Source organism: Tiliqua scincoides, chromosome 7, assembly GCF_035046505.1.
Source record: "Tiliqua scincoides isolate rTilSci1 chromosome 7, rTilSci1.hap2, whole genome shotgun sequence".
Lineage (NCBI taxonomy): Eukaryota > Metazoa > Chordata > Lepidosauria > Squamata > Scincidae > Tiliqua > Tiliqua scincoides.
Window position 1 is genome coordinate 74,906,073 of NC_089827.1, and position 15,564 is coordinate 74,921,636.

The 15,564-nt window shown below is 42.1% G+C and overlaps 1 protein-coding gene across 1 annotated transcript; it reads right to left on the bottom strand.

The window, feature by feature from the left end:
* Positions 1–327: 327 nt before the first annotated feature.
* On the bottom strand, positions 328–15,159 carry RAB21 (RAB21, member RAS oncogene family). Its single transcript, XM_066634312.1, has 7 exons — positions 14,836–15,159; positions 5,543–5,602; positions 5,301–5,408; positions 4,922–4,985; positions 4,021–4,075; positions 3,197–3,285; positions 328–2,120 (listed from the first exon to the last, which is right to left on the bottom strand). Exons 1-7 carry the CDS (start codon positions 14,977–14,979, stop codon positions 1,981–1,983), a joined length of 660 nt encoding a protein of 219 aa, XP_066490409.1. The 5' UTR covers positions 14,980–15,159; the 3' UTR covers positions 328–1,980.
* Positions 15,160–15,564: the final 405 nt, after the last annotated feature.

The following is a 15,564-nucleotide window of genomic DNA, read 5'->3' on the forward strand; positions in this document are numbered from 1 at the left end:
ACTTCGGGGTTAGAAGATTCCACCTGTGAAATGGCTAGTGAAATACAAAAGCTTGCCTCTTCTGGAATGTTGCTTGCTTCATCTACAGCCGTTTTATCTGAGCATTTTACAGTTATTGTCTAGTTTCCAATTTAGAATGTCCCACATGCAGGAGTGCAATAGATTCTAGGAGCTTTTGTCCCTTCCAACTGGAGTCAAACATTAATTCAAGTAAATAAACTGCAGGAAATTGCCTTCAAAATCTTTAAGATACCTCTGAATGCATGTTCATTGGTATCTTTGCTATGCTACATGGTATTTGCTACAGAACAGTAGTTAAGTAGAAGGTACTAAATATGAACACATTTAATGAAGACAGTAGCTTACAGCAGCACATGGTAGAAGTCACAGTAAGCAAGCTACTTAGACATATGTATTTTAACAGATCATCTAACTTACAATTTCATTAAGGGTTAAGGTACAGAGTACATAATTATCCAGATTATGGCCATGTGCAACAGCTTGTTTGATTTTCACATAACATATGCAGGAAAACAAAAGCATGCATGCAGTGTTTTCTAGAACTATTGCTTGTAAAGAAGGTGTCCGATTTAGGAGAAGTGAAGTTCATGGGATGTGTATCAAGTTTCTACTGTGACTAGTTGGATGCTGTGTGTATTCATAATTCCACCACCAAGAATTCAAGCCACCACATGTGAGGTTACAAATGAAGGTCACACTAGCCCCTTTCTAAACGCTAAATCATGTACTAGTATTTTCCACATCAAAGAATATACTTATTTACCAAACACACCCTATGCAATACTTCCTTAGACGTCAAGACATGTTCTGAGTAATTACAGCTGTACTGTTCTAGTCCTGCACAAGAACAGTTTCAGACTTTGCACTGATGTCCTAAATCTCTCCTACTGAAAAATAAAGTGGATTTAAATATGGCTTATACAGAGACAGATCATGGTTCCTACCAATTTAAACAGCCAATAAAACAAGAGAACTATTGCAGTGAATTTCACTTCATTTCAGCTTTATAACCAATAGAAAAAAGATACATGAGGAAGAAAGAATATTAAGGACAACAGAAGTTTTACTAGCAGTCTTGTTTAGTGATTATCAGATGGAAGAGTTTATAAGATTAGATTCCTGTGTGACAAAAGACACTGAAGCAGTTGAATAATTTCAGGCACGTCAAACTTCTATTAGTAGTAGCAGTTCACAACATTCCAACTAAATTTTTGGCCTAAATGTCATATGGACCAATATGTCATATGGACCAATACTTGCCAGAAAGTTTTCCAAAATGTATATAAATTTCAGAGCAAGCAAAGAGAATGGTCATGAAATCAAGCAAGGAGAAATGTGAGCTAGAGGTAATGAAATTTGCATTTTTTCCACCAACTGTTATTCACTTCACAATCACTAGACAAGACTATAATGTACATATTTCTGCACCTGCACTTATAAAAGCAGATAAAATATTTAATATGTAATTTACAATTTATTTTACCAGCATGGAGTACAGGATGAATATATCAAAGTAGTCAGACAGTTATAGGTTGATGCCAACCCTGCAAAAATAGTATTCAGGTATCTGCTAATTAAGAAGAAATTAATTTGCAATTCTGAAGTGATATAGTTCAATCTACCACAAAATACAAAGGGCTGCAAAAAATGTCTCATTCCAATAGTGTATATAAGTTATTAAATAATGATCTCATTTAAAATATAAATGAAGCCATAAGTCTTTCCCACATGCAATATTATTCATTATTAAAGAAATATGTAAAAAGGCCATTGGTTTGCTTTGTTAACTGTTGTAGAAAATGCCAATTCTCTGGTCACATACTCCACTAGTTTAGCACTTAATGGTTTCTGAATTGTTACAAATGATTTTAAATACTGTTAATTCCAATTCTCCACTGATAAAGAATGAGACTTGAACACAGAAGTCTTCAAAGGGGCACGATGCACAGTCTTATATGGTTATCCTGATGAGCAGCAGCCTCCACTGCTTTGAACTGGTGGCTCATCATCAATTATCTGTACTCCCCGCCTCGCAGTTCCTGCCTGACTGGAACCGTTGCCTCGCGCTCTCTCGTCGACTTGCGCAGTTTCTATCATTCCTAGAATTTAAGAATATTGCAATCACTTAGTTTGCACTGATGGGTCATTCAGAAGACCAGTTTTCCAAGTTGCACTGATAATATTTAGCACATTCACAATCTATTCTTTTGACACACATTCCTTTTTAAATTGGCCAGCATAACGTTCACAAGCGATTCCAAAATTCCTAATATGTGCTCAGATCCCCCAGCAGGTAAACAGCTTAACTTCAGAACCGCAGGGAGAGTGGCACTTCATCAGCAATTGTTTAAAGTAGTATTTGATCACCCCACTGTTCATCTGAGACAGAAAGGGCAACCTATCAACCCTTTTGTCTGCTTCTATTTCATTTCAGGAACCACTAGCCCAAATTATTTCAGCAGCAATTCATCCTCAGCATCTGGCAATAAAATATCTTTCTGTATTTTTGGATATAGCAGGCAATCCTTGGAGTTTTTATTTGGTTGCTTCCTAGGTATGCAAGGTTATCATCAAGAAATCATCATGCTGAATGTATTTGAGGAAGAGTCCACCATCAAACCGGGACAAAAGACAATATGGTCAAATGAATTTTATCTGGAATAAAAAATATGGCATAGGACTTCCTGCCCCTTGCAACCCACAGCCAGGAAACCACCATCTTCTGTTTTTAGAAAATTTAGACCTACTTATCAGGTGTAACAAAATTTGGCTCTTAAGCCAAATTGCACAAGTCTAAACATCCTGGCCTGCATGAACATTTTACTGCAGGTTAAGAATATGTAACAATTAAACTTGGAACTATTCTACCTTATTAAAAAATGCACAGATCAAACTATAATTATATTATTAGCAGTAATTACAATACTATCACGTTCAACTCTTATTGACTGACTGTATTATGCAATGCTTATCCATCAGTTTCATGTAAGGTAAAAATAAACTTTGACATGAAGACCTGTGCCAGCTATATCTTAATAGATTAAAATTCAAGTTGTACCATATAATCATTCACTTAAAGCTCAAGAAACATAATTAAAAAGTTAATCAGCCCAGTCATAGTCTAAGCAGCTCAGTTTCACAGCATTACCACCAAACAAAAAAAAAAACAACTTACTTTTACACAAATCAAGGAAGAGTTCTTCTATGCCTTTGTTCTGTTTGGCTGACGTATGATAGTGTTTTGCTCCCACTGATTCTGCATACCTACAAATAAGGAACATGTTTAGCTTCCAGCTCAGAAGTACAGTCTATGTCATTCTGTAGCTGAAATGAGTGGCATGTGCAATAGAAAGGCCAAATTTAAATACCCTCACAGCACACAGATGTTGCAAAAACACATGCAATATAATAGTAGGTAGTTTATTTGAAACAGGTAATTAGCAGAGGGACTAGAAAGCAGGCAATTATAACTGTGAAGTCCTCCACATCTGAGCATGATATACATGCTGTAAATCTCCAGATGCTTAGTGAAAAGAGGAAGAAAGGAGCAAGTAAGGACACAGGGTACCCTTGTTGATCAGGAATGAGTAAGAAGACTCTCATAGTATTGCAAAGTCTTCTTAACAAGTGTGGGAGGCTGCTCCACCCCCTTGCTGCTATACAGAAGGCAAGTCTTTTGCAGAATACAAACTTCCACTGCCCTCATGTGCCTAGTCAGATGTCACAGGGCTACAGCAAACCAACAAGTTCTACTGATAATCATTTATCAAGAAAATATATGGCTATGACAGTTTAGGAAATCCATTTCAAGAATCAGATCTTCCACCAACAACTAGTTTAAAGGTCAGTGGCATTAAAAGCTCTACTAGTTCATGTCAAGATAAGGTATACACTGTGCATAGCTGAGACAGAACGACTGCTGGTCAAGGCAGTGCAACTGTGAGCAACAGTAACATTTTTTAAAACTTCAATAATGTTTTGAAAAGGACTTGAACTTACGTTTCTGCTTCTTGAACAGAGACATGTCTCTCTTTGTCCAAATCTATTTTGTTACCTGTCAGAAATTTAGACTCTCAGTGTCCAAAATATATTAGAATACATATGTATATCCATCTGTTCTACATGTACAAGCTGTTTTCATCTCATTACATGACCTCTTACTTTGTAGGTCTAAGTTAGGTTAACTCTTTTGTTCTATGCTTTAGATCAGCATATTAACCTTGAACTCCAAGACAACTTGAGAACATTCAGCAGCATGAATAGAAAGCAACATCTGAAGTCCTTTCTACAGACTCTAGTGAGTCCACAGAACGCATCAATGAACATCTTCCCTCCCCCAACCGACTGCATACAAACCTGTTAAATCCCAACTCAAAATTTTTCACAATACATTTACTTTTGCAGTTACAGCATCACAGTTCAGTTGTAACTAAGCTTGGTTTTCTTAAAGCAACCTTGAAGCATTTCACAAACATTGGTAACAAGTGCAGTATAATCTACTGCATGAAAACCTTCACCAGCCTAAAGGTTAATATGCAGTGGACTGTAACATGTTCCAAGAGAGGCTATATTATCAACATTTTCATGGAGACAGATATATAACCTAGACTCCATTAGGATTAGATATGTTTAGAAATATGTTAAATTCTGCTCAGGGAAGCTTTGTTTAATCATCTCTAAAACTGCCATTTCACATCATTCACATTATATTTTTCCTGCTCAGTCTTTTATCAAACCACCAGTTGATTGTTTTTCAACCAGCATCAAAATATTCTCTTATGAATACTTTACCAAAAAAGCATTGAACTTTTTCTGAGCAACTATTTAAGATGCAAGTTAGCATTTTAACTGAACAGGGGTTCTCCAATTATTTAAGAAAGCATAACAGCTAAAAACTTACCAACTATGCATAGACAAATTTCATTCCCCAACATTTTTCTTAATTCCTTGACCCAGTTTTTTACCTGCAAGGGAGAGAAGAAATTGCTTTACATCAGTATTTCTACAATAAGTTCTAGTTACAACAGGACACCTCTAATTAAAAGAGACATGAGCACAAGCAGGATGCAGTTCCAGTATCCCCTAGTTTCCTACATTAAGGGAATTTCAGATCAGTTCTCCATAGGTTCTGAATAACACATCTTACAATACAATTATAGGAATTTTTCAAGGTAGCCAAAGGCATTCAAATGCCAAAAAGCACGTATTAGAGGGAAGGAGACCTGCAGTTAACATAGAAGCTCCAAGTTTATCTCTTATAAAGAAAAATAGTCCATTACCTTCTGAAAAGAATCTTCATCTGTTATATCATATACTAAAATAGCTCCATTAGAATCTCGGTAATAAATGGGACCCAGTGCATGAAATCTCTCTTGCCCTGCTGTATCCTGTTTAGCAAAGATATTTACATTAATTTTATTTTAAATTACCAAAGCAAGTCATTATTTTGACAGTTCAATATTTTGGTATGGTAAATTGTTTTTAGACACATAGTATATAAAGTTATGCAATAAGTACATACCCATATTGCAAGGCTGACTCTCTTTCCTCCAATATTTAGTTTCTTTGTTAGGAAAGATGCCTACAAAGAAAGACAAACACAGATCTTGGGCACCCAAGTTATAGCAATTCATTCTCTGTAAACATTTCAAAATGTATGTAGCCGTAGAAGACTGCCTCTGAGATCTTTATATAAAACGCTAAATATCCATTGCTATACAATACAGTTTAACATTTTCTCTGGTCTTAATTATTCAATTAAACTACAATTAGAAATCATCATTGTATGCAAACAGGTAACATTTTCAGAGAGCAAGTTCAGTTTACATCCCCCCCCCCAAGTCTGTATGCAAGTACTGTACAAAATGTAAGCAGCAGAATGTGAACAAATGGCACACATACATTTCATGACCAGCTTGGTTCGTAATATACATAGAAGCAGCAACTAAAACTGGGCATACATAGCCAATCAGATGCATGCCCATCTTTTACAATTGACACCATCTGCCTCCTCCCCCATAGCTGATCTTATGATAGCCATTGTACTGTACTACAATAATCAATGAATAATCTAAAATCAGATCTCATTATAGTCTTCCTGTAGGACATTGACCCCATTAAGATGCAAGGCTAGTCTCTCACCTCTCAGGTAGCAACTTCTCTTAGGTCAAGTAAAAATCCGGATTTGAAATTATGTGAACACAGTATGAGAAAACTCAAATTCCTAGCCTTTACCATTGAATCTTGAGAAACTTCAGCAATTGGGTGCCATATTTCTAGCTGTGTACATAGCCAGTATTTTATGCTGACTACTTATGCACTGACAACATTTTACAAGTAAAACTGGGGGGAGGATGCTTTTCCACTCACTCTAGCCTCTCTGAATCCACAGTGTCAGCCATTCTCACTTTGTTATTCAGATCAGTGCAGAAACCAGTTTAGTTTCTGTTGGCTGAACTACATTGTTAAGGATGTGCTTTCCTAAGAAATACAACCTGGTTCCTTCTTGACAACTCCTTCTGTGACTTGGAACATTCCAAGTCCAGCAATGGAGCCATGGGAACAGTAGGTGGTTGTACACAGTGTACACATCATCCTGACTGGCTCAGTCAAATCTGCCATGCCAGGTCTTGTGATCACAGAACTGAGAAGGCAGGAAAACAGAGCATGGAGAGAGGGTAGGCAATACAGCTCTGAAAAAAGCCATATCACAAGCCAGGTCTCCATTTCTATTCCATCCCAGTATGTTGCAACTAGAGATGACAGTGCGTGGCTGAAATGGAGAACCGTTTCTATACACAACAATTGTACGAAAAACAATTCAGTAAACTTCTCTAAGAATCCAACTTCTTACTTCCAGGACCTAGCTCATTAGCACTATATCAATCATGCAGAATTGTGTTTAAGTCAATGAAAGGGGCTAAGTGATTCCTGAAAGAACAGGGCTACAGCTTCCTATTTAGAAGAAATACTTTTAAATTAGTGGTTTCCAAACTTCTTAGCATTGGGACCCACTTTTATAAATGATACTCTTATCAGGACCCACCTATGTTCGAGACTTTAAAAAGATCTTGAAAAGTAGTTTTATTTACTTACAAGTAATATTATTTACAAAAAAACTCCATCTATTTCTCATCATGAAGTAGCCCTAATGAATTTTCATGAATGCTCTTCTTGCAAACCCCAGGAGCTGAGCTGTTTTCAGATTAATTAGCAGCTATGTGAGTTCTGAACAGTCTCAAGACTTGAGGCAACTGGTTATCTGATCTTGCCATTACCTGTGTTTACATTGGAGGTTCTGCCCAGCCCTTCCTGACCCACCAAAAATCCTGACTCACAGTTTGACCATCCCCTGGGGGCTGGGGATAAGAATAGGCCCTCAGTTTGGCTGTACTTGTCTCAAGAGGCGACTAAACAGCCACCGGGTAGATGGAATTCTGGGTTAGCCTGGGAAGGCAGCTCATCTGAGAGAAAGAAAACTCTGATCCCAAACCTCCACTGCCTTGTGGCTACATCCAGTTATGGAAAAGGTTTCAGGAGTCAACCTCAAGGCAAAATCCAGATCCGAAGTCCCTGAGGCAGTTCATGGCTGAACACAGTCACGTTCTGGCAACTCCTGCGACGCCGCTGAAACCAACCGTATTGGCCTCTGCCTTTCCATTGGACCATTTCAGCGACGTGGAGAGGGGGGATTTGCTGCATGGGAAACAGTCTATCCTCCATATCTACTTTATCCAGGCTTCGCGCACTGGAGAGGACACTCTGTTCCAGAACCACCATTCAGAGCACGATACCATAGTCTTCTGAGACTGAAGGATGTCAACATGGCTAGTTTTAAACCAGGGCTCTCCAAACCTCAGCCCATAGGCTGATCTGAGGTTTAGCAAAAGCCTCCCCCCCCCCATGAGTGGCGCTTACCATTCTGCACCCCTGTGCCCAGATCAGCTTGAAAGAAATGCAGCGTTGCAGCACAATGGTAAGCTTGGAACAGGGAAGGCTTTTTCAAGATACAGCAGTTTCTAGTTTAGAGACCTCTGTTTAAACCATTAATTCTGCAACATTAACTTCCATCAGTCTGAATGTTAGTTTCCATTATTCCCAGGTGAAGAGAAAACTATCAGTTTATTGCTCTTAAGGCTAATCAAAAGGTGTGTGCAAGGTGCCTTTCCCAGTGAAGACTCACCAACACCATGTCAGTTGCTTATCTCCTTTCCTCCTGGGCATTTATATCAAAGTAACCTATTGGCACATACTGCTGTATTTGATGGCTGTTCACTATCTAGGGAAACAGCACTGAACTACAGCAGTTGCCAGCCTTCATCCCTCCATACCAGCAGGTACAGAAAGCACACACCAGTTAGAAGAGTTCAGGGACATCCGAACAGTTTTGCCTCCTTTACCCGATGTATACAGGAATGTTGCAAACTGCTACTGCAATATCTTCTGGATACTGCTTCAAAAACAAGGGATTCTAAGAAACCAACATCTGACCACACTACCAGAACATTATGTCAGATCTTATGATAGTCTGATTTCACAGCCTTTAAGCAACTTGCTCTGATCATCCAGTAACTGAACCACAATTAAGTGACTGCAAGTCTGCATACAAAACATAAATTGTTTTAATAAACAGAAGTGGAACATCCTATTTAGAATTACAGTTCAGCAAGTCTTCGTACCCACCAGCAGAAAGAGGGACGTTTTGAACCTACCCATTCAATAAGATCATGACAAGCTCATTCTGGAGCAAATATTACACTAATTCCACAACATCTAAATAGTCATCATGAATAGTAATCGGAGCGGTGACCAAATATTTCAATGTACTGTATGATATTGGTGTTTAACAAGTTACTTTTGTTCAGAGAGAAGTCCATACTGAGCCATGGAGAATATGTTCCACGTACTTCATGTGCATATGAGTTAGACTGTAGCTTTTCATATGATAAAATGAAAATTTCTCAAAGGATGTTACAATTGGCCAACTAGAAATTGTTCTTCTTGTCTGCTATAAGAAGGGGGGGGGGGAGAGAAGAAACATCCCGAGCAGTATCTTTTTGCTGTCACCTCTAGAGAAAGACATCTCCTCACATCCTGCACCCACCTCTTAGCTGCAGACTGCTATGTTTTGAATTCATAACTGTTGACATCAAAATATTAGTAATGCCTCCATAAACAGTCTGTCCCCTGAACACCCAACAGTGAAGGGTCATGTCTCCCTGCCAGCAATAAAGGGAAACTTGAACAATCCAACCCATAAGCACTTGAAGATACTGATGAATAGGGGAACCCTTCTTGCCCACAGCTAAGTAAGTGTGCAATGCACAGAGGCAGGGATTTCCTCCCTACTCTATAGTATGGAGAAAACTGCTGTCATAAGCCATGTGTGGTGTTTAAACCCACTATCAAGGAAAACCTCTTCACTGATGAATCTTTCTGTAGTTGGCCATTTACTAACTTTCTAGAAAATACCAGCTATTTTGCTTACTTGCATTTGGACCCAAAAACAAAGCCATAGGACAGACTTGACACTTAATATCAGAAGGGGTGGATATACCAAGTTCTAAAATACTGTACTTCCTTCAGAAGGCCAAGGTTGGCTGGAATGCAGGTAGTGAGATATCTCTGGAATAAGGCAGCGCAGCTGCTACTGGTCAGAACTACACACACATGACAAGGGTCAAGAGGTCTGCAACATGGCAGTAAACACTCCTGAACACCAGGTCTGGTATGCTGGATCTGCAAACCTGCCCATGCTTTTCAGGGATTAAAAAAAACAGCATAAGGCTTTGGTGTGCAAGGACCTTAGCAACACAGAATTATAGCCAAAAATCTGCAAGAAAACTACCTGCTGGTGATTTTCCACAAAGGCTTACACAAGACTGCACAGTGTTATGGAAAGCAGGATCTATGGTTGTTTTCATGCTGCCGCACACTTTCTTGCAGAAGAACATCTTTGGATCTAGTTCCACTTTTCTCACACATTTTAGCACCAGGTATAGAAGTAAACCTTCCAAGTGTGAATAACTTTATTGTCTACGAATATATTCATGTTACAATGATTAAGGTAATATTGATTGGCCTTCTGTTTAATCAAGTAATTCTTCAGGTCTAAAGAGGTCTTTAACACTAAATTAACTTCTCTTAAATAGAAAAACTCAAGATTTATCAAATAGATATCAAACAGGTGATGTGCCATCAAGACCCTTGAGCAGGAAAAGCAGGGCTTAAAGACAGAAATGTTCTGCAGTAGTTAACTTTACACCATACCTCTTGCACCAGCACTCCCAACTACTCATTTTCCTCATGCATTCTGTAAACAGAGTACAAAATAACTAGTATATTGATTCAAAGAACCAGACTAATGGTTGGCAACCTTCAGTCTCGAAAGACTATGGTATAAGCCTACAGCACCCAGTATTCCCAAGCGGTCTCCCATCCAAGTACTAACCAGGCCTGACCCTGCTTAGCTTCCAAGATCAGACAAGATCAGGAATGTGCAAGGTAACAGTTGCTGCTAAGAACCAGACTAACCCATTCATTTTTTCAATACCAATCTTTCAGGTTCCCTTTTACAAACCTTGTATTTTTGAAACAAAGCAGGTTGATGAGAACTGTTGCAGTACTTAAAGACCCAGCATTATCCAAGCAATTAAACTACTTTCACCTACTATATGGTATGGAACTACTATTTTAAAAAACAGAAGTACACCAACTCAATGATTCTCAGTGTGGACCATTTGCCCCTCCCCCCAGGGGGCCACGTTGGAAAAAACAGACTATTAGGAGCCAGAATATGTTTGAGGAGACCACCTAAACACAACTGCCAGGCACATGATGAAATGAGGCTGGGAATGGGGCCATATGCAAAATGGTTGAGAAACCCTGCTCTAACTGATGAAGCCCTCAAGACCGGTTTCACCCATATTCTAGTAAACTGTCACCCATATTCTAGTATTACTAGGACATTCATTATTCCACACACATACCCCTGCCCAGGAACTACTGCATCAGACTTTGCTTCTTAAAAGGCATGGGTAGTAAGCCTCCAAATAACTGAACTTGTTCAGCATCCTCAGATGCAAGTGCTCAGGTTGAACATACATGCAACTTAATGCTATGAGAAGTTATTTCAATGTATCTAATCTTGTGCATGATTTTATATTTCCCATGCCCTTACGCACCATCTTTAACCAAACTACAGCACAAGATGTATAAGAGCTGTGGTAACAAGAAGTCTGAATTACTCCTACATAATTTAAATAGTCTTTGCACTAATGCAGTGGTACCCAAACTTTTTAGAGACCCCACAGGATGGGGTGTGGCTATCATGGTGTCTGGGGAACACTGTTCTTCCCCCCTAAAGGAGCAGTTTGTTTAACCCTTGATGCACATAGCCTAATCTGCCCTGTCATTTTCACAAACCACCAAGAACTAGGGCACGACCCACTGGACCCACAGTTTGGGAACCATTGAGAAAGCATATTTAAGGTTACACAATTCACATGCAGTTTTATTAGCTAACTGAAGCAGGCAGGTATTGTGTTATTGAGAACCCTTCTACCCAGCGCACAAAATCCTTGAACAAGAATCCATTCCCAATAAATATTTGGCCATTTTTCAACAAAAAGTTCAAAGTGGTTTATAGAGCAAATTAGTTCCCTGTCCTAAGAAGGCTCACAACCCGAACAAATGAAGAAATATCAGCTTGAGTCATGAGAGTGAAGGGGTGAAGAGGAACAAGTGTTCTCCCCCTGCTAAACAGAGGAGCACTACTTAAAAAGACACCTCTGTGCCCATTTAGAAGGGGTTATTCACATATTTTCCCAGATAGAAATCTTAGAACTTTACACAGCTATCCCAGCTCCATTATTCATTTGCACAGTTCTGTAGTTTCTCCATTTCTGCAACACAGAGGACAAAGACTGAGATAGCCAGAAAACAGTTTTGTGGCCTTTCTATTCCCATCCCTAACACCCATCTTACCCTTCCAGTCTCCCCACAAGCTTCAGAGGATAGGCTAGAAACGTCAGAAGACTCACTCTCAATGCATGAAACTTTTTATACAGTCTTGTGACCCCTACCCATATCCACAGGGGATACATTCCTGCTGTTATCACAGACACCTGAAACCACAGATAGCAAGAAATCCCATACCTGCTTGTTAGAGCTAACAAGCAGGAAGCAGTTTGGAGGGTGGCAAACAAAACAAGAACAGATGAGATTTGCAAACCATGGATACCTGAAGCCACAGAAACCAAGTCTTCTGACATGTAGCTCTCCCTCCAAGCCTTTTGCTCTCACAGCAGGTAAGTAATTCATGGAGACCAGCTTACCAGCAACAATGTTAAGAGCACAGCCCACATGGTGCATAATGCCTTATGTATATGGAAAAGTCCAAGCATCCAAATTCCAGACAGGGAGCCATATGTATTGCAACCAACACAAAGTCTTGCAGAAGCTTGAAGATTAACATTTAAAGTGGCATAACTTTATGCAGGGTCCATGAGAGGAGGGTGAAAGGGGTAAATTGTACCCAGGCCTGGGATCAAAAAGACACAGGTCTAGGAGCCAAAGGAGGGGGGCCTGAAAATTTTTCCAAGGATTTCAGAAAAGGTTTGCCTATATTGTGTGAAAACTAGTATTCACATTTTGTGTAAGCCTACATAGTTTTATGTATCATTATTCTTAGAAATTATGATGCAATGGAGAAGAGGCCCAGAAGAAACTTGGCACCTTTGATAAAATTCCTCAGAGGCCCTGACATTGTAAACTAAAGTCCACAAAGTGTATAAACACTTCATGCTTCAAAGTGCTTGCAAGGGGCATTTCTGCAATAACCCTGTCAGCCTTCAGAAAAGGTGTTCAAGAGTCTCCATACACAAATACATAGGCATGATAGGAAATACACAGAATACACCACATTTATTCCAGAGTAGAGCAGGTCGCTTTACCCAGCAAGATAAAAGATACTTTCTAAAATTACCACAGCCCTTTTCTTTCTTTGTTTGGGGGGGGGGCAACAATACAATAAGCCAGCATGCTTACCCTTTGGAGGATTTGTTCTCCTCCACCTTACTAACCACAGAGAAATACTATACTACAACCAGCACTGTACTCATAAGAGCATAAGCTCTGCTGGATCAGGCCAAAGGCCCAACTAGTCCTGTTTGAGTCCCATCTCATAGAGGCCCACCAGATTTCTCAGGGAGTACGCAAGACAACAAAATACCTGCATCCTGCTGCCATTTCCTTTCTCCTGGCCTTCCGAGGTAGCCTACTTCTAAAGCCAGGAGGTTGCACATACCCATCACAGCTAGCAGCCTGTGATGGACTTTCTTCTGTAAATCTGTCCAATCCCCTTATCAAGGCATCTGGGCCTCCAGGTGACATCACCACATCCTGTGGCAAGGAGCTCCACAGACTAATGACAGTCTGGGTAAAGAAGTACTTTCATTTTTGTCTGCTCCAACTCCCCCAACACTCAATGGAGTGGATACCCCCTCAACGGAGTAACGTTTGTAACAATGGTTTTAGTGGATACACCCTCAATGGAGTAACATTTGTAACAATGTTGTCACTTTTGAAAGGAATCAAAAATAAAAAAGCTACCTGGTCAGTTCTAGAAACTTTGTGCCAGTCACCAGACCGGCAGAGTCACCAGACAACTGTAAGTGGAAGAGAAGTTGCAGCCTGCCCTGGGATTCATGTCCTGTAGGAAGGAGTTCCACAGGCTAACTGACACTGGGTAAAGAAATATTTTTTGTTTCTTCTAACTTTCCCAACTTATACTTACGTCCATCAGTTTCACTTTTCATAACATTTCCTGAACTGCTTCTTTCGGGCCTCAGAACATCCTGTGGCAAGGAGTTCCACAGACAGATGACACACCAGGTAAAGAAATTTTCTTTTTGTCTGCTCCAGCTCTCCCAATATTCAATTTGAGAGAATGCTCCCTCAATGGAGCTATATTTGTTAACAAAGCAGTAACTTCTGAATGGACATGACTCCAAAAAAATGGGTGTCACTGGCCAGTTCTAGGAACTTGGTGCCTCTCAGCAGACTGGAGAGTCAGAGCCCCACCCTACAAAAGTCTACTCAGAAGCTAGGCCCATTCTAGTACATGGCGCTTGCTCCCAAGAAGTGTGGATAGGACAGCAGCCTCAGAGCCCAACCTATGCAGATCTACTCAGACTCTACTCTAAGTAGAGTCTATTCTAAGTCCCATTAGAGTCAGTGGGCAAGTCCCATTATAGTCCATGGGACTTACTCCCAGGTAAGCGTGGCTAAGATCACAGCCTCAGAGCCCAATCCTATGCATGTTTCCTTAGAAGTAAACTCCATTCTAGTCAGTGGGGCTTACTCCCAGGTAAGTATGGATACAATGGCAGCCTCAGAGCCCCCTCCCGCACAGGTCTACTCGGTAGCAAGTCCCAGTCCAAGCAGTGGGGCTCACTCCCAGGTAAGCATGGCTAGGAGGGCAGCCTCAGAGCCGTGCAGGTCTACTCAGAAGCAAGTCCCAGTCCAAGCAGTGGGGCTCACTCCCAGGTAAGCGTGGCTAGGAGGGCAGCCTCACAGCCTACCCCTGCGCAGCTCTACTCAGAAGCAAGTCCCAGTCCAAGCAGTGGGGCTCACTCCCAGGTAAGCGTGGCCAGGAGGGCAGCCTCAGAGCCCCTCCCGCGCAGGTCTGCTCAGAAGCAAGTCCCTCCGACCAGCGGGGCCCGAGGGCAGCCTCCACCCCAGGCAGGTCTGCCCCGAAGCCGGCCGTGGGGCCTGCCCGCAGCGAGCGGGCTGGAGGGCGCTGCGGGGTCCCACCTGCAGGGTGGTGATGTGCTTGTCGTTGAACTTGTTCTCGCAGTAGCGCAGCACGAGCGACGTCTTCCCCACGCAGCCCTCGCCCAGCAGCACCACCTTGAAAGCGAAGCTGCGCCCGCCGCCAGAGGGGGCCGTCGCCGCCATCCGCCGCCGGGGCCGCCGCGCGGCCTCACATCAGCCGCCCTCCGGCACGGGGCGCGCAGGGGGGGCCGGAAACGCGCTCAACTCTGCTCCTCTACCGCCGGCGGCTGGTCGCGCACTCGCCCTCCCGCTAATGGCGTCGCCTTCTTCTTCCTCCTACGTCACGCGGCGCGCCGTCCGGCGGCTGGGCCCTCGGAAGCCCCGCCCCAAGCAGAATTGGCGACACGGGGGAGGAGCGGGCTGGCAGCGCGTGGGCGTGGCTCGGGCGCCTCAACCTCTGGGGGCGGGGCTCGCTCGCTAGCTCGCTAGCGCGCCAGGGGCGAGCAGGCAACGCGAGACGTGATAGGGCGCGGGCGCCTCATGGGGCGTGGCCGAGGCGCCTCGGCTCGCGCGCGTGCAAGGCGGTGGCCAGTTGCTCTTGCCGGCCGAGGAGGGCGTGGCTGAGAGCCGTTGGGCCGCGTTACCTCAGGTCCCTGAGAGGGGGAAGGGAGCGCCAGTGCGCGTGCGCCGCTCCCCCTGTCAGCTGGCCCTGCCAGGCAGCAGCCCCATTAATTGATTGATTGATTGATTGACTGCCCCATTGATTCC

Excerpts from the sequence above, each read along its gene's own strand:
- RAB21 (XM_066634312.1), bottom strand. The coding sequence starts at position 14,979 with ATGGCGGCGACGGCCCCCTCTGGCGGCGGGCGCAGCTTCGCTTTCAAG. Across the intron at positions 4,986-5,300 it reads ATGAAGATTCTTTTCAGAAG|GTAAAAAACTGGGTCAAGGA; the intron begins GTAATGGACTAT and ends TCTCCCTTGCAG. Across the intron at positions 4,076-4,921 it reads AATTTGTCTATGCATAGTTG|GTAACAAAATAGATTTGGAC; the intron begins GTAAGTTTTTAG and ends AATTTCTGACAG.